At 58.0% G+C, this 14,632-nt stretch overlaps 1 protein-coding gene across 4 annotated transcripts in view; it reads right to left on the bottom strand.

Annotated features, from left to right (window-relative positions):
* Positions 1 to 14,192, bottom strand: part of NECAB2 (N-terminal EF-hand calcium binding protein 2) — a 34,472-nt gene extending 20,280 nt beyond the window's left edge. Inside the window, exons 1-5 of one of the 4 annotated variants that reach the window (XM_001150555.5) lie at positions 13,588 to 14,192; positions 10,321 to 10,345; positions 4,075 to 4,183; positions 1,779 to 1,804; positions 1,516 to 1,613 (exon numbers count right to left, since the gene is read on the bottom strand). In XM_001150555.5, coding sequence (XP_001150555.1) covers positions 1,516 to 1,613; positions 1,779 to 1,804; positions 4,075 to 4,183; positions 10,321 to 10,345; positions 13,588 to 13,788 — 459 coding nt within the window. In that variant the 5' untranslated portion in view covers positions 13,789 to 14,192. The remainder of the gene's footprint in view (positions 1 to 1,515; positions 1,614 to 1,778; positions 1,805 to 4,074; positions 4,184 to 10,320; positions 10,346 to 13,587) is intronic. The other 3 variants (XM_016930262.3, XM_016930261.3, XM_024349975.2) reach the window with 3 other exon arrangements.
* Positions 14,193 to 14,632: the final 440 nt, after the last annotated feature.

Raw genomic sequence — 14,632 nt, 5'->3', positions numbered from 1 at the left:
GAGCATATGGTGACCTCACACAGCCTGTTTGGAGCAGAGCTGGCGTTGCCACCCTTGTCTGGGTGACTCGGAAGCCTGGGATCTTTCCATGCTACCTTCTAATCCACTGCCTATACCTTGATACTTTGGGATATCAAACGATATTCTACAAAGATTAATACTTGAAGGGAGCAGGTCTTACACGGTATTAAAATATACTCTAAAACAGCAAGACTCAAAACAGCATGATACTGGGACAGAAATGGAAATGTGGAATCATGGAGGCCCAGAATGAGGCCCAACTATTTTTAGATATATGGCAAAACAGAGACTATCTAATACATGGCAGTCACTAACTGAGAAGCATGGGAAAATTGCACAGAATGGGTTTTAATATCTGGCTGAGCGTACAGTAGGAGCGTATTGATACAAACCAGCAAGTGCCTTTGCTCCGTGCTTGGTCCTGCATGCTCAATAGCTCAGAGGCCTTACTTGGCTCAATCTCTGAAGGACTTTGTAATTCATAAGGTGGATGTCTCCATTTCACAGAAGGAAAAACTGAGGCTCAGAAAGGGAAATAACCAGCTCAGATCCTTCAGCCAGGTCTGGCTGGCTTTATCAGCTAAGTTCCCCGGCCTCAACCGGCAGACAAGGCTGGGCTTTTCTGGACTCCCAAAGCTCAGGGTGCTGGTGGCTGCTGCCTCGAGCACCTGTGGGTCCCTCACCCTTGCATGCTCCCAGTTCCCTCACCGTGGGCCTGGACCAGTGTGCCCTATGGCTGCTCTCTGCTCCTGGATGACTGACTCTCCAGTTGCCTCCTGGGTGTGCCTGGAGTCTCATGCTACACTCCCATGCCTCTTACCAGGTCCCTGACTCAGTTTCCCCACTCATCCCAGCCAGCAGCTATGGCTGTCTGGCTATGACTCTGTTGAGTTCACCTTTGTGAGCCTCTGTTTCCACAGCTGTGAGATAGTGGAGGTGACAGCAACCACCCATAGGGTTGCTGTGAGGATTAAACCAGGTGCTGAGCATTGAGAACCTGATAGGGGACCGGGTTCAGATGCATGAACCACCACCCCCCACCACGCCCCACCCCGCCCCCTCTTCCAGTCTTGTAAGCCCACCCTGAAGGGTACGACACCTGTCTGGGGACCCCTTAAGGGTACAGGGTGATTGCGGACACCCTTTCTAAGACTCCAGCCCAGGATCAGGCCTGATTCTGGGAAAATGCCTCCTGCTCCCAACCAGAGCCATTCACCAAACCATTCTATTCCCTTCCCAGTTTATCTCAGCTGCTTCAAAGAGGCCCAGGCAAAGCCCACCCCTGAGATAGGCCTCCCTGGCGGCCTGTCTTCAAAAATCCAGGCATCCTTAGGCAAGGGTGGAACTGAAGCAGCACTGGAGACCTGGACCCCTGAGATAGGCCTCCCTGGCGGCCTGTCTTCAAAAATCCAGGCATCCTTAGGCAAGGGTGGAACTGAAGCAGCACTGGAGCCCTGGACCCCTGGACCCCGGGAGCCACCTACACCCACTGACCTTCTTGGTATAACCCATGGCCTTCAGGACAGAGTGATTCAAGGTCTCCAGGGAGGCCAGGACGTCCTCATAGTCACCCATGTGGTCCACAAAGTAATCTGGGGAAGGAAAGGCAAAGGTCAGGGGTCACAGGTCCTGCCCCTCCCACTCAGCACTCCTGCACCTCCCATCTGCGCTACCTCCAGCCTCCCCTGCCTCAGGCCCTTCTCATCCAACCCCATCCCAGCATCCCCATCTTGGTCCCAGCATAGCCAGGCACCTACCACACAGCTCCTTGGTGTCCACATGGCTGCAGAGACAGACAGAGACAGAGAAGGGGTTAGCAGGCCTGACCCTGCACAGCCTGCGAAACACACATCCTGCCTGCTCTTTGCAGCCTGTGTGCTGGCCCCACAAGCTCCGCCTTACAGAAGAGGGTGTAGCAGGTAGGTGACACCCCCGCCCCTGAAGGCCCATGTCTGTCTGACCCCCCACACCACCCACCCTTCTTCTGTTTTCTCTGAGTCTGCTGACCCCATCATGAATAAATGACACCAAGGGGAGGGCCAAGCTGGGGGCCAGGAAAGGGGTAAAGGGACAGAGAGTGGGGACCCATTACTGTGACGGGCTGTCAACAAAGCTCTCATCTGACCCAGTGACCCACCCCCAGGCGACCCTGCCTGCTGGGTCCTGGAGTTCCTGGGGTTGTGGCAGAGCCCTTCCTGTTCTGGTGGCAGCCCCTGGGTCCCATATCCCCATTCCTGCAGCCTGGAGAAGGGTCCTGTCCTTTCTTGGGGGAGCAGGCTGAGCATGAGCCTATCCCCCATGGTAGTGAAGGAGCACAGACTGGCCCCAAGATCAGGGGTGCAGTGCTGGGAACTATGGTGGTTCTGCAGCTTAGGAGCAGATTTGATAAGCTGAGGCCCTCTGGGACTGGCTAGAGATGGTCTGGATAAGGAGCTACTGCCAAGTCAATATGCAAGGGACCCAATACGGTGGTGGCCCTTTCTGGGCCTAGGTCCCTCATCACGCTCAGTGGAGCCCAAGCTCAGCAAAGCACATCTGGACAGAAGGCTTCTGTGGCCCAGTGAATCTGCACTCGGAGGCTTTGCATGCTCTGTCAGGAGGTGCCTCCAACCTCCATCTCATATTCAGAGTTCTGGCAAGTCCTGCAGAAAGCGACCCTGTCATTCTGCTTTAATTCATGTTTCACAAAACTTTTTGACGGTTTGTACACTGTTTGGGGCACAAAGTCTATTTAGCATCCCAAGGGGCTAATGTTCGTGGCTCACACCTTAGGTAATGTTGGGGAGATTAATCCTAAAAGTCTTTATAGAGCTTTGACCTTCCATAACCGCGAGTCCTCCCTGCACCCCCACCCACCCACACGTACTCTCACAGTTCGACTCTCAAACCAGTGCCTCCTCTTCCCTCTGCCTCCACCCCCTCCTCTACCCCGCTGGCCCTAACACAAAAGGCCCTGAAAGAGAAGGTCTAAATCAATGGGCACCTGCCTGGCCCCTTCAAAGCACCCCAGGAAGCTGCAGTAACAGCTCAGAAATCTCCATCTGGCCCCAGAGAGTTCTCCATTCCGCCGTCTGCAGCCTGAAGCCATTTCTTTAAAGTGGCCTTTCCCAGAGGATGGTATCTGCTCCACTTACCATATCCCGGTCCCCAGCCAGTGCCCCCCAGGACTCTCTCAGCCGCAGCCTCTGGTCCAAGCCACCACTGTACTCTACCCCTTGCACACTGGTTTGGTGGTAGCTCCTTGTCCAGACCATCTCTAGTCAGTCTCAGAGAACCTCCGCTTACCAAATGTGCCCTAAGCAGCCCTCCAGACGCTTGGGTCCTCATCACGCGAGTAGGCCTGAGAAAGGAGACCAGGTGGGGCTCTGATCCCTCCTGAAGGTGGGGTTGAGGAGAGGGCTCAGACCTCATCCTGTCTGGGGAATCCCAAGAAAAGGGCAAGATTGGAGGTGAGGCTGGGAAGGGTCAAGGGTAAGTCTGAGTAGAATCTGCATTTTCCACTTGATTTAGAGATGGGTGGAGACAGAGTTTTTGGCTGATTCTGAGATGCAGGTCAGGGTTATGACTGGGTTGGAGAAAAGGTTTAATAAACTATAATGATAGACGTAGTGTTGAGTTAGGATTCGTGTTTGGTTTAACACAGGAGTCAGTGTTAGGATGAGGTTCAACCTCACAGTTAATGTTGGGACTGGGAGGACACACAGGCATTGGGGTTGGGGTGAGAACTGGCTGCTGGCTGAAGATGGCAGAAGGATGAAGTCATTGCCACCTTCCCATTTTCATAATCCCATGTCCACTGTGCAAAACCAGGAGTCTCTCCTTAGTTGGCCATGTGCACTCAGAAGAGACACTTGCGATAGTAGCCAACGCAATATGAATCTGCACACGCCCCATTCACCCCAGGCAGTGAAGAGCTGACTTCTGGATTAGCAAATTTGGGGATTTTCAGTTCTCCTGCCCCTTACAGGGGACTAGGAATGGACATTAGATGAAAAGATGCCTCCACCACGGCCCACACACACCCCCGCTCTACCAGCCAGGACTGAAGCTCACTTGGTGTTGTCAGAATCAATCGTGTGAAAGAGATCCTCCAGTTCTTTCTCATTGAGGACGCCATCTGCAAAGAAGAGCTGGAATTCCTCCAAGGACAGCTTCCCATCATCTGCAAGGAAGGAAGCAGGGAAAGGAGCTGGTGTCTGCAGAGATAAGGCTGGTGGGGCTAGTGCATGCATGGCCCCCAAATCCAGTCAATGGCTTGACTGACAGATCAACTCCAGCTCAGATAATCCCTACCCTCCCAGCTAATCCCCAAACTAAAAGACAAATTCCATTTTAGATAATCCCTACCCACCCAGCTAATTCCCACACTAACCAGTAAACTCCAGTACACAGAGAATCACTGCCTCATCCAGCTAATTCCCAGACCAATGCCTGTTTACAGATAATCCTCAAACTAACAATAATGCAATAGCTAGCTTTCTTGGGCTCACCATGCACTCAACATTTTCCATGCGTTCAACAAATATAGGGTATCTGCCCCCTGCCAGTGAATTTTCTCTCATTCAATTTACATGGCCACCTGGAGGCAGGTGCTATTTAAGATAACCCACTGTGAGCAACGTGTCCCATGTCACACCATTGGTATAAAGTGGATCCAAAGACCAGCAGCTGGATGAGCCACCACTCCATAGCTTCCCAACCCCAATCCCAGCCCCTAAGCCCTGACTCTCTCAGCACTGTTCTTAGAGTACAGAACAACCCTTTCTTCTCCGCCCCATCTATGTGGCAAACTTCAGGTCCTTCCCTGAGGCAGCATGAGATGCCTGCCAATGGCCGGCATGAGGTTCTCACTGTTACCTCCTCTCCCAGGCCACAGATGCAGCCATCTAGATGCCAAGCCATGCGGGAAGGAGGTGCCAGGCCTGGAGATGCCAACGCGCTGGCCAGAGGCTGTGCTTCTGAGGTGGAGCTCCACAGAGGGGCCTCCACAGCCCCTCTGTGGAGGGGCTCTGTGGAGGGATGGGTGGGACACATGCCACCTGTCCCACCCATCGCCTCACCTTTTCCCTTCACTTGCAGTTGCTGTGGGGACACTTTTGGCCCTACCAGGAAGGTCTTGTGGGTTTGGATCAGATTGGGCCACCAGGGGAGGTGGCTTGAGAAGAACATCAGGGACTCTGGGAGGCGGTCCTTAAGCTTCCACCCTCAGCTCCTTCGACCTGAACAGACCTGCTGAGCAAATGCCAGCAAGCTCATCCCCCACCTGCCCTGCAGCCACCTCCCCCCTCCTCAAGGATCTGTTCCTCCTTAAGAGAAACTATGTGAGTGGCATGGACGTCAGGGACAAGAGGGAGCCCATGACAGTTCCTGGCCCCCAGCCTCTCTGCATAAACCCCTGGCATTACTTCCAGAGGATCTGCATTCAAAGCTGGGTGCTTGGGACAAGGGCCCTGAGAGTCCACATGGCACCTTCCTATGGATTAGAAAAAGACACTCCTTTCTCTGCTGAGAGGATGAGACCAGTGTCAGTGCACATGTGTTGAAAGCGGATTGCAGCCTGGATTTGAAACCCTCCACTTCGTCGGGTGGGTGCCCTTGTGCAGCGCACAACCTGCCTAACCCGACATGGCAGACATACTTGGGTTGAGAATGAGTCATTCTTAAACTTTAAAGGCTCCAGTGCTTCTGTCTGTGCTCCCGGCAGCTCTGCTGGAGCTCAACACAGGGTGAGAGCATAAGCTCAGGAGAGGGGGGTCCTCAGATCTTGCCAAGGTTTCATGCCACCACTTTTCTCTTTAACCCCATAGAGCATAAAGTATCAAAGACCAGTAAAGAATATGAACGTGTGGGCACGGGGGGCTAGGGCCAATATCCCAAGATGCCCCCAACATCGCAGCTCAGATTTCAAGGTTACGGTGGGAAGAATTTCTGTCTTTCAAAGGAAAGGCCAAAAAAACCCCAATCCAACCACACATGCACAAACCAAAGACCCCAAACCTAACAACGAAAAGTCCACAAAGTCAGCCACGAGATAAGTGAAATCGAAGTTGTGGCTTTCTGTGTTCTGTGACAGAGGACACCTTCCGAGTGTCTTCGGCAAGCCTGAAGATAAAACCCAGGAATCCCAGCGTGGAGTCACACCACACGTGGAGTTCCTTCCACGGACTCACTCCGTTAGTCTTCGTAACACTCACGACACAGGTAGTACTACCACTTCCATGTTAGAGGGGTAAACTGAGGCACAGAGCCCTTAGGGTACTTGCCTAGGTCCTACAGCTGAAGCTTGAACCCAGGCCATCTGGCTCCCAAGTCCAGGCTCTCAACCTAATCCAGGGGTAGGATCTTGTGGCGAGATCGCCACCTACCCAGCAGGGGGTGGGTGCTGGCTCAGGCACCCCCTTCGGGTGAGGGGCAGTCACCATGGGCATGACAGGGGTTGTGAGCCCCAATCCCAGCCTCCCTCTGGCTGGCTCATCTCCCCACGTGCCTGTCCAGGTACCTTGGGCCCCCTCTGCACACAGGGAGAGCAGGCAGCCAGAGGCCAGCAAGGTGCCCCCTCGGCACACAGGGAGAGCAGGCAGACAGAGGCCAGCAAGGTGCCCCCTCACTAAGCTTTCGGCTGACATTTATCCTGAACGCCTGATCACGGCCCTAATGAATTCACTAATGAGGAAAAAACATGCCCTACATAGGCCCCCAGTCCAATTAGACAGGCCAAGCGGGCCCGCGCTGGCACTTTTGCCAGAAACCCCAAGCGGGCCGTTTGCAGGTGTCTTTGCTAATTAGCACGAACTCACTCTCTGTCTCCATGACCTTTCAAATGCCAAGAGCCTGTCAGCCTGTCAGCGTCCATGTCCCTGAAGGGAAATGCTGTCTGCCACTCAGCCCTCTGCCACCCCCTGAGTTTATGTCCCAGGCTGCCAGTCAGGCCCCTCATGCTAACCTTCCCATAGGGACTGGGCATCCGGTATCCAGCTCAGCCAAACAAGTCTCTGTCACAGGAGCCACCCTGACAGGGCAGCCCTGAGCCTTTGTTCCTGTAATCTCTAAGTCCTAAGAGCAGCCTGGGGGGTCCTTTGAGTTTGCACCCCATCTCCCGCTCCCCTGAGGCATCCCATCCATCCTTCTTGTGGACACCTGAGGCAGGGCTAGCATCAGTGTTGAGCAGTCCTGTGTGTGCTTGTGTGCCTATCGGCCTCCACATCTGCACCCCCTGCACACCTGTTCTCATCCCTGCACACCTGTTCCCATCCCTGCACCCACACCTCCCTGCACACCTGTTCCCATCCCTGCACCCACACCTCCCTGCACACCTGTTCACATTCCCGTACCCACATCTCCCTGCACACCTGTTCTCATCCCTGCACACCTGTTCCCATCCCTGCACCCACACCTCCCTGCACACCTGTTCTCATCCCCGCACCCACACCTCCCTGCACACCTGTTCCCATCCCTGCACCCACACCTCCCTGCACACCTGTTCCCATCCCCGCACCCACGCCTCCCTGCACACCTGCTCTCATCCCCACACCCACACCTCCCTGCACACCTGTTCCCATCCCTGCACCCACACCTCCCTGCACACCTGTTCTCATCCCTGCACCCACACCTCCCTGCAAACCTGTTCTCATTCTTGTGTCCACACCTCCTTGACACCTATTCTCACCCCTACACTCATTCCTCTTTCCCCAGCCATTCTATTTCCACACCACTCCCCTATCTATACCCACACCAAGTCCCATCCCCACTCCTACAAGCTTTTAAGCTGCTGTGTTGAATCAGAACCTGCCTGCATCACTGCCCCCCGACCATGTGAAGAATATCACGTGCCATCTCCGAGCCTTGTTTTCGTCATCTGGAAGGAGTGTGGGGGTTGATACTTCTTGTCTCAGGAGGATCACAATGAAGATTAAAGGAAAAAGCGCATTCAAGTCCTGGTGCCTAACAGACGTTCAGTGACTGCTGGCAGCCTCCCCCAGACTGAATTCCCTGCTGAGCACAGAGGAATCAAACCCCTCTGGACAAGCCACACCTGCGGACTCCCATTTCCGAGGCATTTGAGGCAGAGCAGCTGGGACTTATTGATATCTTCAATGAGCGAAGCCAGGAGAGCAACTCTCTATCCTCAGACAGCCCTCTGAGGTGGGTGCTGTAATTATTCCCATTTACAGATAAGGAAACTGAGGCTGGAGAATTTGGTGACTTGCCTGAGGCCAGAGCCGGTACGCGGCTGAGCCAGGACTTGAGCCTAGGCAGTCAGGCTGGGGGACCTGGGAAGCTCTTGCTGGAACCCGCATCTCACACCCACATTCACCCTGGTGACAGCCCCTAACGGTCACATAGTGGTGGCTGGGAAGATGTAAGCCCCAAGGAGAAGGAACAGGCTCGGCCTTTGAGGAGGCTGCAGTAAGGAAACTGAGGGTCCTACAGCTGTGCTCAGGGGGTGGACACATGGCCTCTGATGGGGGGAGCCTGCAGCAAGGACAGAACCCCATCTGTGCCCGAGGGGGCCAGTCACCACCCGCCCATGTGTATACACTGCAGTGGCTCCTGCAGAGCTGCACACTCAGGAAGCCACACAGGCACACTAACTGCACACACACTCGGGATGCACAGCCGTGGCTACAGGCCCACGCTGGACACACGCATTCCCAACAGCCTCACGCTGCTGAGTCACCGAGATACGCACAGCCACGGTCTCACCAACAAACACGTCCACCAAGTCTACAGACATTTACCGAGGACCTACTGTGTGCTGGGTATCAGGCCCAGGACAAGGGACAAACCCAAATTCCTACCTCTCAACCTGCTGGAGGAGCCAGGCCAGCACACAGGTGATGACGCTGACGGCTCCAGCAACCCCATCTCAGGGACAGCCCCGATTTCCCCTCCTCATCTCCAAGGCTTTTCAGGCCATGATGCTACGGCTGTTTTTCCAGAGCCACTTCATCTCCCTACGTCCCTCTTATTCCTCCTCTGCTCCGTATGGAATCACTGCTGATGGTCCTTCTTCCCCAGAGGCCGGGGAGTGGTCACTGTCACCCCCCAGGGATGCAGGAGGCCAGGGTGGGAGACTCGTCGGAACTGATTCCAGCCCAGGCCTGTGCACCTGCCCTCCCACCATGCCCAAGGCCTCCAACTCCACCCTGCAACCGCCCTGGGTGGGAGCCGTCAACAGGAACTCCCAGGGATGAGGCGGGTGCTGGAGACCCAGGCCAGAGCTGCCACCCTCAACTCCAGCTTGTGCAGGAGAGGAACCGGGGCCAGAGGCGTTGGGGACCAAGGGCCCTGGGGCAGGTCACAGGGTCTCTGTTACCTGCTCTTCCCCTGCCACAGGCTTGGTACTTGATGTGGATTTTCTCAATGAATGAACATACCGGGAGCACGCGATTCTCTTTAAAAACATTTGTCACCCACACCGCCTCTCTGGCTTTTCCCCAAAACCCAGGGAAGGAGGCAGGGCAAGTGTTATTGCCCCCACTTTACCCACGGGAAAACCAAGGCCCAGAGAGGGAATCTGTCTTGGTTCAAGTCCACAGTGAGTTGCGTGGCAACTGTAATAATGATTCTGGTATTTTTAAGAAGGTGCTTTTTGTCAGCCGAGGCTCAGCTGGGCCTCCTAAACGTGCTTATTCTCTCAAGGCCTGGGCTCCTTCTGCAAGTGGAGCCCCTCCAAGGAGTCGGGAGAAGTGGGGCGCTATGAATTCCGTGGCCACAAGGCGCTGCTCACATTTTTGAAGAGGCTGAGAAAGGGAAAAGGGCCCCGGTCTTCAGGAGAGCCTCCGCTTCTTTCATGCAGCTGGGCAACCCTGGGGCAAATTGCTTAACCTCTCTGGGCTGCTATGGTGTCAACAGAGGCAAGAGCACTGACTGCTCAGGTTGCTATGACAAAGAGTTGCACCAAGGCTTGTAAAGGGCCTAGCGTGCGGCTGGGGGCTTTCTTCAAAGGAGGGTTTCTGGGCCCCAGCCTGGGCTCCTCTGGTCCAGCCCAGCTAGGAAAAGGCCTAAAGTACACCCAGCCCTTACCACGGCCAGTCATTGTTCTTGGCATCACAGACATGACTCACTGAGCCCTTGAGTGGAGGTGTCCCTACTAAGTAGGCCCTACTAGGATTCCCATTTTACAGACAGGGAGGTCAAGGCACAGAGCAGCAGCAGGATTTGGCCTTCTAACTTCAGACCCCTGCACTCCGAACCTTTAGGCTCAAGGTTGCGCTTGTCTCCTATCCCTGATCCCTTCCCCATGAAGCACGAGGACAGAAGGAGCGGGGCGGCGGTCAGCCTGGAAGGGAAACTCACCATTTTTGTCCGCACGGCGGAAAATCTGCAGAAAAGAGAGGCTGAGTCAGCCCTGGGCCAGGGAGAGGCAAGCGCTTCCTGCAGCCTCTGACCACATACTGGGATCCTTCTCTTCTCCCAGGAGCAGCTTAGGGTCCTGGGAAGCTGAGCCCCCCTTCCCTCTCCCCCTCCCCGGGCTGGGATCCAGGGGGAACTGATGAGGGATGTTGCAGACAGAGGCCCTCCCCTCGCCCACGCGGAAGCGGCTGCCAGTACCACCAGCCTGCTCCCAGCCACGCTGACACACACACGCAGGCCCACGGCTATCCCTGCAGGTGTAGGTCCACAGTCATCAGTCCACGCGGCTTCACCCACCGCCAAACGCTCAGCTGCACACAACCACACTCCCAATCAGTGTCCCAGGGAGCGCCACAACCTTTACCACTGCAGTCCTTCCAAAACCCCTGGTGTGTTTCCAGGGAGGCTGGGCTAAGTCCGACGGAGGTGTTTGCAAGGCCTGGTGACAATGCCAGCCACGGGCAGGACTGCGTTAATTTTGGGGTGCAGGAGGAGAAACAGGATGCCAAGAGTTCAGAAAAGCAGCCGCAGACGAAGTTCCGGCTGCATTAGGCAGGGATGGGAGGAGGGCAGCTCCAAGGCTGGCCTGAACCTACAAGACCAGGTGCCTCCTCGTTCTGCCTTTCCAGTGACATCTGAATCCGTGGGACAGAGCTGCTCCTCTTTCCTCAAGGTCTGGCTGGCAGGTGCTGCTTGCCAGGCTGAGGCTCGAAGGCAGCTTTCCGCCCCTGCCAACACCGTCGCCTGGAGAGCTTTCAAAACCTCCTCAGCCCAGGCCACACCCCAGGGTGACTGAATCAGCTGTTGTGAGGCCCACTCTGATTTCACCATTTTAAAAGCCTCCCAGGCCCAATATTGACACCTGTGCGCTAAGACCTTGCTGTTCACAGGAGCTGTTTGGGTCCTGCAGGAGCTTGTTTGCAATGCAGGATGTCCCACCTACTCTGCACTGTAGTGGAGTCAGACCGTTCACTATAACCAGTTCCCACGGGGACTGATTCACCAGCACTATTTTGTTTTTTTTTGAGATGGGTTCTCGCTCTGTCACCCAGGCTGAGGTGCAGTGGCGCGATCTTGGCTCACTGCAACTTCTGCCTCCCAGGTTCAAGCAATTCTCCTGTCTCAGCCTCCCGAGTAGCTGGGACTACAGGCGCCCGCCACCACAACTGGCTAATTTTTGTATTTTTTAGTAGAGACGAGGTTTCACCTTGTTGGTCAAGCTGGTCTCGAACCCCTGACCTCAGGTGATCCACCCACCTCGGCCTCCCAAAGTGCTGGGATTACAGGCGTGAGCCACGGCGCCCGGCCCACCAGCACTTTAAAGCCTGAGAAGGATCCCAGCGTCTGTGGTGGCCCCCACCCCAATCTCAGTGGCTTGTTTTAACAAGGAGGGTGCTGAGACCCAGGGAGAGGCAGCAACATGTACACATTTCCCGACACCAGGGAGGGCTGCTGGGGCCAGGTCAGCCATGGAGGAGGAGGAGGTAATACTCACTCTGAGCCTTCCACCCTCTGTCCTCGCCTTGGGGTAAAGGACAGATGCCCTCGCCCCCCCATCCCTCCAGGCAACGAGAAAGGGAGGGCCCCTCAAACATCACCCCTCCTCCTGGCTGCACCTCAGACCCCCAAGCCCTCCTCAAAGATCCAGCCTGGGCACCCCGCAGCCCCGTTCCTGACTGGGCAAGGCTCCTCAAAACTGGGGTCCCTATCTGGGTGTCCCAGATCCCCCTTGAGGCCAGGCACCAGGCAGGTGCCGGCTCTGGGCAGGAATGCTGAACACATGAGTGACGTGGCAGGGCTGACACCTGGTAATGTCAGCCAGCTCCAGGAGTCTGCACGAGCACCTCCCGCCCCACCCCCCGCTCATCACTCCTTTTGGCAGGTGAGGAGATGGAATCTCAGAGCCCCCACCCTGACTGGGCAGGGCTTCCGTGCAGGGCAGCTTGGGGCTGCAGGGCTCTGCCCAGGACTTTCAGTGGGAGCTCTGCGGGGGTCCTGAGGAGGGGATGGTGTGGCTGCATGGGTGTGTCTCTGGCTGTGTGTGCGTGCGTAAGCGAGTGCGTGAGTGTGTGAATGTGTGCCTGCGAGTGTGGCACTCTAGAGCTCCCCCTGCTCTGTCCGGCCCTCCCAGTCCAGACCCCGCCAAGGGTTCCAGGAGCAGGGAAGAGGAGAGAGGAAGGGAGGGAATCCCCCGACTCACAGGGATCCGCGATACACGCGTGTGCACATTCACACACACCCACCACTCTCCCAGAAATCCACCACACAGGCAGAGGCAGCCCCCAGCCCCACCCCAGCAGGACCGTCGCTGAAACACGCAGTCAACACCCCCAGAAGCCTCCTCCACCTCCTCCTAGCACTCCCTGCTGGGAGAAGTCCTCGTCCTCCGAGCCGCCCCCTGAAGATTCCTCCCTCCCGGGTGGGGCGGGTGGGAGGGGGAGGTGGGCTTCCCAGAGATGGGTGATTTGGGTCCCAGGGGAGTTAGGAGGGGTGAGGGGTGAGTCTGGTCCATGAAGAGGACCCAGCTCTCGGTAGGGGAGAGGGGTGTGGGGAAGGGAAGAGAGGACTTGGAATGGAAGAGGGCGGGGTGGGGAAGACCGGAGGGGTCCCAGCTCAGGGCTGATGGGCGATGGCTCTGGCTCAATGGAAAGGAGACGAGAAGACAGATGGTGGGGAGGGGGCTTCACTTTTAAAGTGGCAGTAGCTGGGGCAAAGGGTCTTTGGGCGTGAGATGAACGGGGGCTCAGGGTCTCGGGCGAAGAGAGGTGGGCTAGAGGTACGGGTTGTGAGGGGTCTCAGAAAAGTATCGCTCCGGACAGGATCCGGGATGGAGAGGAGGCGGCTGGACGCGGCGAGGGGCTCCGGTCCCGCGGGGTAAAGGGTGGGGGTTTGGCTTGGACAAAACTAGAGGGACAGTGGCCGGGTCCGGGGGCTCACGGGTCCCCACTGTGGGCAGGCAGGGACTCCGAGAAGCGCCGGTGGAGGGGCGGAGGAGGGGGGTCTCCCGGTGCAGGGAGAGGACTGGGCTGGAGACCGGCTTGGACGTGGCGGGGCTGGGGGCTCCCGCTCTGGCACGCGGAGGGGCCGGGGGTCTCCTGCCCGGGTAGGGAGGGCCTCGCGGGTCGCGGCGTCGGGGTCCGCCCGAGGGGCGGAGGGGGCTCCGGGTCCCAGCGGAGGCCACGGCGGGGGTCCCGGCCGGCGCGTACTCACGTCCAGGATGACGGCGGTGCCCCCGCGCGGCGAGGCTGGGCCGGGGTCCGCGGGGGCGGCGGGGGCCAGCGGCTCCCGGGGCTCGCCCATCCTGGCGCCCACCCAGCGCAGCAGCCCGCCCAGCGCCCGGCCCTGCTGCGGCGGCTCCCGGAGCAGCCTGTGCGCGCCGGCCCTGCACAGGCGCGCCGCCCGCTCGCACATCGCGCCGCGCCCGCCGCCGCCGCCCGGAAGCCCGCCGACCCCCGCCCAGCTGCGGCCCGCCCCCGCGCGACCCCCTCCCCGCGCTGCCCGCGCCGCGCCGCCCTCTCTCCCGCTGCCCCCGCGGCCGCGGACACCGCGGGGACTGGCCGGCGCCGGGGGGCGGGCCGGCCGGACCCCGAGCCACGTGCCCGCTCCCCGCCGCCCCCACCCCTGCCGGCCGGGCGCGGGGCCTGAGGACTGCCCGCCGGGGCGAGGGGCGCGGGCGCAGCCACAGAGGGGGCTACCCGGAGGGGAGGGGTATGTGGGGCCTGGGGGCGGGGCGGCGCCCCTGGGGTCTGCTCCCCAAAAGTCTCCTGCTCTCCCCGCTTCTAAAGTCCCCCCTCCCACTCGCGGCGCTCAGCAGGGGCCGAAGCGCGGGTGTCCAGCGAGCCCGGAGCGCCCTCTGCCGGCTCCAGCCCCGGGGAGCGGCGCCCACGCACCGCGGCCCCGTCACACCCACGGGCGCCCACCCTTAACTCCCGCGGGCGTGCACGCCCCCTCAGGCCGCCCCCTTGGTTACAAAACGCCCAGAACCAGTCTTCACCCCAGAACATCTTGCCTTCACACTCCATCCACCCATCCATCTATCCACCCCCCCACCTGTCCGTCCATCCATCCATCCATCCATCCATTCACCCACCCACTCATCCTCCCTCCCTGGCATCCATCCATCCACCCTCCATCCATCCATCCATCCACCCTCCCATCCATCCGTCCATCCATCCATCCATCCATCCATCCATCCATCCATCCATCCATCTGCCTGCCCGCCCATCCGTCTGTCCATCCACCCACCCACCCTCCC

The sequence above is a fragment of the Pan troglodytes genome, chromosome 18, assembly GCF_028858775.2.
Source record: "Pan troglodytes isolate AG18354 chromosome 18, NHGRI_mPanTro3-v2.0_pri, whole genome shotgun sequence".
In the NCBI taxonomy this organism is placed as follows: domain Eukaryota; kingdom Metazoa; phylum Chordata; class Mammalia; order Primates; family Hominidae; genus Pan; species Pan troglodytes.
Note: the sequence above shows the minus strand (reverse complement) of the source record. Positions and strands in the feature narration are given on the sequence as shown.